Source organism: Monodelphis domestica, chromosome 4, assembly GCF_027887165.1.
Source record: "Monodelphis domestica isolate mMonDom1 chromosome 4, mMonDom1.pri, whole genome shotgun sequence".
Taxonomy (NCBI): domain Eukaryota; kingdom Metazoa; phylum Chordata; class Mammalia; order Didelphimorphia; family Didelphidae; genus Monodelphis; species Monodelphis domestica.
Window position 1 is genome coordinate 439240580 of NC_077230.1, and position 9976 is coordinate 439250555.

The 9976-nt window shown below is 46.1% G+C and overlaps 1 protein-coding gene across 1 annotated transcript; it reads left to right on the forward strand.

Annotated features, from left to right (window-relative positions):
* Positions 1 to 6224: 6224 nt before the first annotated feature.
* LOC103095891 (leukocyte immunoglobulin-like receptor subfamily A member 1) lies at positions 6225 to 9528 on the forward strand. Its single transcript, XM_007492005.2, has 4 exons — positions 6225 to 6603; positions 7506 to 7808; positions 8171 to 8458; positions 9017 to 9528. Exons 1-4 carry the CDS (start codon positions 6225 to 6227, stop codon positions 9067 to 9069), a joined length of 1023 nt encoding a protein of 340 aa, XP_007492067.2. The 3' UTR covers positions 9070 to 9528.
* Positions 9529 to 9976: the final 448 nt, after the last annotated feature.

Below are 9976 nucleotides of genomic sequence, written 5' to 3' on the forward strand. Positions count from 1 at the left end.
CGCCCCTCCCGTAACAACTGGCGTCCCAGGCCCCATGTGCCACAGACTGTGCACCTCAGCCTTTGGACTCCAAAGCCACATGAGGGTACACCATAGATGAAACTGCACAAAGACAATCGTCATTCTCGGTCACCGAGAGACTGCCACTACTAAAAGCATTTTATAATTGTATTATTCATAGAGCCCTTGGGATGCTTGGAAGGCAGTCACAGAATTGTATTTTATATTGTCTGGAGTATTTTACACTGTCTGCAGTTTTTTGAAATGGAATTTCTCTTTCTATGCCTTCCTGCTGGATTCTGTTGGTAATATATAGAAAAGCTGATGATTTATGAAGGTTTACTTTATATTTTCAACTTTTCTGGAGTTCTTAACTATTTCCACTAGTTTTTAATTCCATTCTCTTGGTTTCTCTAAGTCCACCATCATATCATCTGCAGAGTGATGGTTTCCTTTTCTTATAGTCTATTCCTATTGATTTAATTCCTTTTCTTGTCTTATTGCTATATTAGCATTTCTAGAAACAATATTGAATAATGGTGGTGGTGATGGCCTTCCCTGCCTTCTCTCTGACCTTCTTAATCCCCTTCTTTTCTAGGGACTGACCTAAACCAGTCCTTTCCCCTTGAGTATCTCTCTCAGATTTAGAGGCTAAATGCACCAGGGCAACAACTTAAGCCTATTAGCTTCAAGTCAACCAAGCAACAGCATCCGTCTTCTTGCATCCTTTTGGATGGACTCTTCTCTAGTGCTGGCCACTTGGCCTCTGTGTGCAATGGATAGATGCTCCCTGTCACATCTGGGGACAGCACACCAGTGGAAGTGGCCTGCATCAGTTAGGAGGATGCCTTCAGTCATCCTACAGAGTGGTGGAGCATCATCCTATCGCTTACAATACTTTATTTTATTGCAATTTCATCACCTGAAGAGGAATCATGGAATAGAATCTGTCCAACAAACGGCAGCATGAGGGAGCCACTGGCCCTGTGAGCTCATCAGGATCTCCTAACGAATGTGCAGAGAATCTTATTTCACACATCCCCTTTGAAGCCCCCGCACTCCTAAGCACAAGACCTAAAATGGACACCAATTGGGGGGAGGCTCACTCATTTTGATCCTAATGGGGGAGAGGTGACAAAGTATGTCTTAGTATTAACACAGGGAAATCTATAGCTGCGAAGACCTCGCCTCACACGTAAAAGAGAGCTCAGCCTATTACCTGTATTAACATTATCCAGTTACTCAGCTTTCTGAGCTCACAGAGTTTCTATGCCACAGCAAGGAACGATGGGGAGACCTTGTTCCCCTTTATTTACCGCACACCTCGGTCCTCTTGTGAGCAGGCATTTGCCAGCTCAATTTGTTTCCTGGTGAAGCATAGGGTGAGAGAAGGAAAGTGATGTTCCTCTTTCTGGTCCCGAAGATACCATCACCCTGGACCCTGGAGGAAGTTTTAAATGAGTGGAGGTCTAGTATAAGTTTGGATTACTTTCCCCCCTAGCCTTTACCTTCTTTTCTAGTGACAGCTCTATGACAGAAGAGCAAGGGCTAGGCAAATCAGGTTTGAACCCAGGTCCTCCCAATTCCAGGCCTGGCACTCTATTCACTAAGTGCCTTGCTGCCCCTAAATGCTGTTGTTCCATTATTTCAGTTGTGTATGACTCTTTGTGACTCTGTTTAGGGTTTTCTTGACAGAGATACTAGACTGGTTTGCCATTTCCTTGTCTAGCTCATTTTACAGTCAAATAAACTGAGACAATCAGGGTTAAGTGACTTGCCCAGGGTCACACAGCTAGGAGCACACATCACTCTTACACAGTTATATAAAGTAATTACACCAAGTTTGTAATTCACTGAAACTCTCACATCCTTTTTAGACAAAACGTTTTCTAGCTGTGTATTTCCCATTCTGTTTCTGTGAAGTGGATTTCTTTCTCTCAACTGTTAAGCTTTTTATTCATCACCATTCTTCTATTTATTCAACATCCTGGTAGTCAGTACCTTTTGGATCCTAACTTTGATTTCTCAGGTGAGCTATCCTTTCCACCATGGAGTAGTCAGCAACTTTAGGAAGTGTGGCATTAATTCCTCCACATCAATCATTAATTAAGAAGTCAAGTAGCACAGGACCAAGAGAGATGTGTGAGGAACTCCTCTGAAGTCTTGTGCCCAAGAGGAGATCAAACTCTTCATGACCAGTTTTTCAGTGTGTGAATTCTCCTAGTTTGGAATCCACTGGACATAATAGCAGTAATTTCTCTAGTGCTTTATGATTCACAGAGCATTTCATATCCATTCTCTCATTTCATCTTCATAATAACCCTGTGAATAGATTCTTTTAATAACTCCATTTAAAAATAAAGAAACTGAGGTAGGCAAGGCATAAATAACTTGCCCCCAGTCCCACAGCTCTAAGAGTTTGAGGTAGGAATGAAGCTCACATCTTCCTGATTTCAATACTAATACTCTCTTCACCATGCTACGTAGCAGCCCCAAACAGGAAGCCAATAGATAGGAGGTCAATGAAGGGAGAAGGGAGAAGGAAGAAAAAAGGACAAGATATAACAAAACTGGAGTCAATCTTGGAGATGGTTCTGTTAAACCCTCCTTGTTCTATAGTATATTTGGAAACAGGAACTTATGGAAATGAAATGACTGGTCCAAGGTCATATTCATTGTTGGTGGTACAGTGTAGAATCCAATCTCCATTTCCCAAGTCCAAGCACATTATCTTTTCATCTAAATACTTCTGAGATAATATTTGAATGCCTGAGAAAAATGATGTGAGAACTGGAACAAGGAAGGAGAGTCAGAATAATTTGTGGAAGTCAAATATTCCAAATTTCACAAGTTTTTGTCAGGGACCCGTGAGACCTAATTTTCAGGGGGTGGAGGTTTTCAGCGGTTTCGGCCACCACATCCTGGTCTTAACCCCCTTGGTTCTTGGCTCTGACTCCTCCTTCCCTTCTCACATATGAGGCCATCCAGCTCTTTGGAGCTGATGATCCACCATGCAGCCCATCAGTATGGCTCTTCTTTGCTTTGGTGAGTCTAGGGGATAGACTTGAAGGGAGGAGAGGGATTTGGAAAAGATCTTCGGATAGGTAGAGTCTAGAATCTGGTTAACAATAAGTGCTAAAGACAGGCGGGATAGAGTGATTAGAATCCTGCAACCTGGCTCTGCTTCTGTCTGACCAAGATGAAATTACTGTTGGTGGGGACAGATGAGAAGACTTCTCTCACAGTGCTCTCCATTATAGGGCTGTGTCTCTACCAGGGAATCAAAGCACAAAAAGGTGAGTCCTTTCCCCCAAATGCCCCTTGACTTTACTAGATCAATATTGACTCTCCCTTGCTATGCTGGGGATAGCGAATAGGATTGAGAGAGGACTGTCTGGGATAAACTAATGGGTAGATAATCCAATAGACCCATATTGGCAAACCTATTGCATTCATTCTCAAGTATGATGCACTCATCCCACTCTCTACCTTGCCTGAGGAAATTTTTCATGTCATCTGCCCCTCTTCCCAGCAGCCCAATGGAAGTGTCCCTCCCTCCTCTGTCTGGGGTAAGGGAGGCCTCACATGTGGTGTGAGGGTGCAGGTTGGGCACTTAGTCTCTAAAAGGTTTGCCATCACTGCAACAGACCAATGTTTAGAGAGAGATAGAAGGTGGCAAAAGGAATAACAGAAAGACACTGAGATCCTCCTGGAGATCAAGACTATAATTCCCTTTGAGCTATATTCACCAGATAACCCAACTATGGTATAATTTTAACTTTGATGTCCTGCTCTGCAAGAATACCGATATTTGTCAGGGTTCTCCAAAAAATCAATGCATCATCCTCTGGAAGTGGGTAAGCCCATGATGCATAGAAAACAAAGTAAACAAAAATATAAAGTAATGCCATAGCTGAGGGGTTAAATGGTACCTTTCCACTGGGATTATGGCTCATCCATACTGTATATATCTTCTATGCACATGGAAGCTGGTATGCTGAATCCCCAAGGAAAATGGAAGCTCCTCATGGGCACAGACCACATCTTTTTCTTTCTTTGGATTGCCAAATTTAGCCCAGTGCCTGGCAATGGTAATGACTTAATAATTGCTTATCTACTCATTGTGTTATTGAGATCTTAGTGACCTCCTGTAGCTGAGAGAGGGGAAATCAGTACAAAACCAGTCCTCGAAGCCAAATGAAAGGGCTCCCTCTGCTATTTGCTTCCAGCAGCCCCTCTTTGCATGATATCTTCCCTTTCATCCTCTCTGAATCTATTTCCCAGGTGAGAAAAATCCCTTTATTCAGAATTCCCCTGAGTATTCTTAACCCTTTTAAACCCTTGGGACTGTGATTCTAGAGATGAGGGGAGCTTTAGAGTCATCTGGTCATTCCCTCTCTTTTTGCAGTTGGAGAAAACAAGACTCAAGGAAATGAAGTAAATTCAATATGGTTACACATTGTTAGAAAGCCAGGATTCGAATCTAATACTTCAGTTTCCAAATCCAGTGACCATTTAAGAGTCAGTATTTTGTTTATTGTGGAGATCTGTCCCTTGTCTATGATCCAGCACTGAGAGACTGAGAAACAGCTTGCTCACTCGGTTTTTATTCAGTCCAGACCAAGCACTGGGGATAAACATGAGGGTGACATAGTCTCTATCTTCAAGGACCTTCCATTCTTTTAGAAGGACAAAGTACATATTGGAGAGGGCAGCAGGGAAGGAAGTTCAGGTTTATATGGACCCAGGTCATTGGATCTCCATGATTTTGCCAGTAGAAATGGAAGTAGGGATATTTTTGCTGTTGAGAAGCCAAGATTCCAACATGAGTGGATACTCACACCATTTAGAGAGCCTGTTCATGTCTCAGGGGTCCCATTTCTCAGATGAGAACAATAAATCTTTGTCTAGTTACCTTGAGGGGCTGTTGTCAGAAGAGTGCTTTTCTAGGTTTCTAGGTGAGATCAAGATGAGAGACCTTTGGGTTATCCTCTTCATTCATCTCATCCCTATCAAAATGAGGCCATAAATGTAAAGTGCTTTGCATACCTTCAGGCTGCATATAAAAGAAAGATAGTGTTAACTATCAAAATTGCATACTGTCTGGAGGGGGGGCAGAAGCTGGGTATATCAATGGATTGAGAGGCAGCTCTACAGATGGAATGTCCTGGATTCAAATCTGGACTCAGAAACTTCCTAGGTTTGTGACCCCATTGCCTAATCCCCTTGCCTTGAAATGAATACATAGTATTGATTGTAAGGTGGAAGGTAAGAGTTTTTTAAAAATTGCCTATGTTCTAGAGAAACAGAGAGCTCTGCCATCTCACTTCCAAAATCTCTGGAAGGCCATATATGAATGAAGGAAAAAGCATTTATTATCTGCTTACTCTATGCTAACACAAAGAATGCAAACAGAAGCAAATATAATGCCTGCCCACAAGGAGCTTACATTCCAGTGGAGAAGACCACACACAGGGGAGTGGTGGCCATTTTGGTCCAGAAGGCTGTAGGGATGGTGAGAGGGACATAAAGGAGTAGATTGACACAGTCCATCCAGGAACAATGGCAGAGTGATGTCTTCATGGTTCATGGTAGGATGATGCAGAGGAAGGTTGGCTGCTGGTTTTCAAGAAGAGAAGGTTCTGCAGGGAGTAGCTAAAGAGGAGGAAGTGAAGTGGAGCAGAGGGGTTGGGGTTTTCCTACAGTGATGGTCTGGGAGAGGCAGCCCCCAATCAGGAGAAGAGTTCAGGTCAGAAGGTCCTCCAAGACAGTCTCTGGTGTGGTTGGCTGAGGAGGAGCTTTTGGGGGAGGTGGCTGAAGAGGAGGCCATGGGAACATGGTGCTGGAGGGCAGGGTTGTGGCCTGGAAGGAGCACAGGACTTGTAAGGCTGGAAGACCAAAGACCTAAGGAGCTCCCAGGGCTCTTGTCATCATGCTGTTAGGTGACCCTTTTGGTACCAAAGGAAGGGAGTTTCTTCATGGAATGGTTGGGAGCCATGTCTGGCCAGGAAGCAAAGGCCTGAGGGGTTGGAGTTCCAGTCCTTGAAGGCTGGACTATGTATGAAGGGGCTTAGTCAGGTGCAAGAGGACAGTGCCAAATCTCTCCCTTCCCTATGCCCCCAGGATCACCCAGAGCATCCCTGAACATGTGGGATGGGCCAAGCACTGTTACACAGACACAGAGTGTCCTGCAAGGCTGAAATAGAATCCAAGAAGGGCCCTTGATGACCCTCTCCATACTGGATGTGTCTCCTGATATTCTGGGGGTGAGGGCAAACCCCCACCTTATTCATTGGCCTCCTTCTCTCCCAGGACTCCCCAAACCTGTCCTCTTTGCTGAACCAAGCTCTGTAGTTGCACCAGGCACCAACGTGACTCTCGGTTGCTCAGCATTGCAATTGACTTCTCAGGAGTTGTTATTCACTCTGTCGAAGGCTGGGAGCCCTGGATATCCTCAGCCAAAGAAGACAGGGATAGAAGCTAGGTTTTCCCTGCCATCTGTGAAGGTCAGAGATGCTGGGAGCTACAGCTGTTTTTACTCTGAGAGGAGACATGCAAAGGGGAAGTCAGAGACCAGTGAAACCCTGGACTTGGTGGTCACAGGTAAGAAGAAGCCTCAGAGGGGTCTGGGGTCAACACTGGCCCCTCCTTCCCAAACACAAATGGCCCAACAGAGGCAAAACCATCATGTGGAGGGAGCCAGCTGAGCTCCAGGAACCCTTCCGGGTCAGTGGGTGAAGGAGATGAGGTCCTTCTACACCAGTTGAAATGGAGGGATGGGACAGAGTGGAAACAGAATAGAATCCCAGAGCTGGAAAGGGCCTTCCAGTTCAGGTGACAAGTTCTTCAGGCCTGAACAAACGACATGAATCCCAGAGAAGGGGACAAGGTTGGCCAAGGCCACCGAGCAAGGGAGGGACTGAGCCAGGACTGGCATCAAGGCTCCTGGACTGGGTCATGCTCTGAGTCTTGGACATAGAATGGACTCCAGGCCTGCCTGTGCTTCCCCTAGACAGAAGGTGGGAAGAAGGGAAGACTTTGGAATCCTTCCATTAAACATTCCCCTTCTGAGTCCTCCTCTAGAATGGATGGGGAGGTGGGAGAACCTTGACCTAAGAGGGTCTCTTTCTTAGATTCGTAGCACCAGAGCTGGAAGGGAACTTAGTGGTCCTGCTGTCCAATGTCCTCCTGGGAAAATGAGAAGTTCTGGAGGTCCCCCAAGTCACAGAGAAGGTGGCAGAGCTTGGCGTGAAGCCCAGATGCTCCCCCTCCAAATGCAGCCCTTTCCCCATGGCGCCATGCTCAGGGCTGGAAGGCCTGGTAGACTTTGTTAGTGCAGCTCCCTGAATTGAGAAACGATGAGGCATTGGGGGCCCGGAGAGGGACTGGCCATTTCCCGATCACACGGTTGAGTAGGGACAGAGATGAGCTTCCAACACAGACATTCTGTGCCTGGTCTGGTGGGATTTGGGAGATTTTGGTTTGCTTTGTCTGTTTTCTTGCAGGTTCTCTTCCTCGGCCCTCCCTCCAGGCCTTGCCCAGTGCTAAGGTGTCCCTCAATGGAAGGGTGACCCTGAGGTGTGTCCTGCCAGTGAAACCATCCCTTGGAAGTGTGATGTTTATGTGGCTGAAGGCAGGGACCCCAGAACCCCTAGGACGAGCCCTCCAGCAATCCCAGAGATGGGCTAATTTTACCCTCCCGTCTGTGACAGTCCAGGATGCAGGGAGCTTCAGATGTGTTTACTATGAGAAGACAGTCCAGCCTCGGGCCTCAGAGCCCAGTGAGCCCCTCTATGTCTGTGTGACAGGTGAGAAGGGCACCAGGCTCCAGACCCCGAGCTGAGGGACGGGGAGTCTCCCAGGGAGGTTGGAGAGGGTGCTAGTCAGTGACTGGTGTAGGAGGGACCCTCCATGCTTGGAGCGAGGGCAGAGGGCTCCTGGGGGGAGGCAGGGGGAGATGTAAGAAGGGCTCCCCTCCCTGACACTGGCAGGGATCAGATGAAGGCCCTCTTGGCCCAGAGAAATCCAGGGAAAGGCAGCTTCCAGGAGCAGAGAGAGAGAGAACAGAGACTTGGAACATGGCCGGGGCTTCTGCCCTGGTGGTCTGCTCTGACATCCCTTAGATTGGACTCTGGGGGAGCCCAGCCTGTGCTTGTGCCTTGGCTTCCAGACTCCCTGACCAGGCCCTCCCTGACAGTCGAGCCGAGCTCCAGCGTTTCTCTGGGAGAAAAGATGACGTTGTGGTGCCAGTCAGCATCGTGTGGCACCAGATTCACTCTGTACAAGGATGGAGAGGACAATCCTGTGCAGACCATCGATTCCCCCCAGGACAAGGCTGGATTCCTCATCGCTCAGGTGACCCACAACCACACTGGGACCTATTACTGTCTCCATCACACGGGAGAGGACATCCCCACCCCAGCCCTGTACAGTGACCCCTTGGAGCTTTCCGTGTCTGGTGAGCAGGAGCTGCTGCTCCATAAAGCCTCAGAATGGGGAGATGGCGGGTGGGGGACAAGGCTCTGGGCTCTCTGGTACTGGCCTGCCTGGAGGTCAGAGTCAGGGCTTGACTCCAGTTTTAGGATGTAGAATGTCACCTTCCAAGGGCTCCTTCTGGAGGAGCACCTTGTGGCCTGCTGCCAGGGAACTCCCCGCCTTTGTCCCCCCTTTTCTTTGCCTTTCACTCATGGTGGAGATGCTTTGGCAAACCAGGCGCCATGATATACCAGAGAGCTGAAGATTGGTCTCCACCTTCCCAGAATCCATTTAGAATCCAGAGCCAAGTCAAGAATTGTTCATCTCCTTTGATCTGGAGATCCCCCTCCTGAGCAGTCGTACCCCAAAGAGGTCAATCCACCAAGCAAGGTCCTGTGTGGAAGAAGAGATGGCCAGCAGCGCCCTTCCAGTAGTAAACAGTCTTCCTCATCCATAACAAAAGCACATCAGCCCCTGTATTGCTTTGTACCCACACCAAGTGATTGCTGACTGACTTATACATGTCTCCTCTGGTTTGCAGGGGAACGTGATGAGTCTTTTCCAGAAAAAGGTAAGTCTGAGGGTAGGGAATGAGGTTCTTGTGTCTTTGGATCCTGGTACAGCACTGACTAGCCAATGGGTGGAGAGTGGCCGAGGGTGGGAGAGGCAGTGAGGATCCTCCTTTCAGACCACATTGGACATTGTTTGTCTTCACACACAGATATTCACCCAATTTTATTTCATTTTATTTTTGTAGTTCTAGGAAATACTTTTTGGGTAGTTGATTGGCCTGTCACTGAATAGGTAATTTAAATTAGGTAAGATTGTTATTTTTATTATATTGGTTCATCCTATCCATGAGCAATTTTCCATTTGTTTAGGTCTGACTTGGCATGAAAAGTGTCTTGTAATCCTGTTCATGTAGTTTCTGGGTTTGTTTTGGTAACTATAATCTGAGGTATTTATAGTGTCTTCAGTTATTTTAAATGGAAGCTCCTTTTCTGTCTCTTGATTTTGAACTTTGTTGGTGATAAATAGAAATGCTGATGATTTATGTGGGTTTGTTTTGTATTCAGTAACTATTAAAGTTCTTGTTTTTTTAGTTTTTTGGTTGATTCTTTGGGATTCTCTACTTATCCTGCCATATAATCTGTAGAGAGTGATAGTTTTATTTCTTCTTTGTCTATTCAAATTCCTTTAATTTCTTTTTCTGATCTTATTTCTATTAGTAGTGTTCCATTAAGTAGTAGTGATGATAATCAACATCCTTGTTTCATCCCTGATCTTAATCGTTAGGGTTCTCATTTGTTTCCATTACAGATAATTTTTGCTGCTAGATTTTGATAGATATCCCTTGTCACCTTAAGGAAAGCTCCTTTTATTCCTCTTTTCTAATGGGATTTTTAAAATAAGGAATGGGTGCTGCATTTTGTCAAAGGTCTTTTTCTGGACCTAATGAAATAATCCTATGGTTTCTGTTGATTTTGTTACTGATATGGTC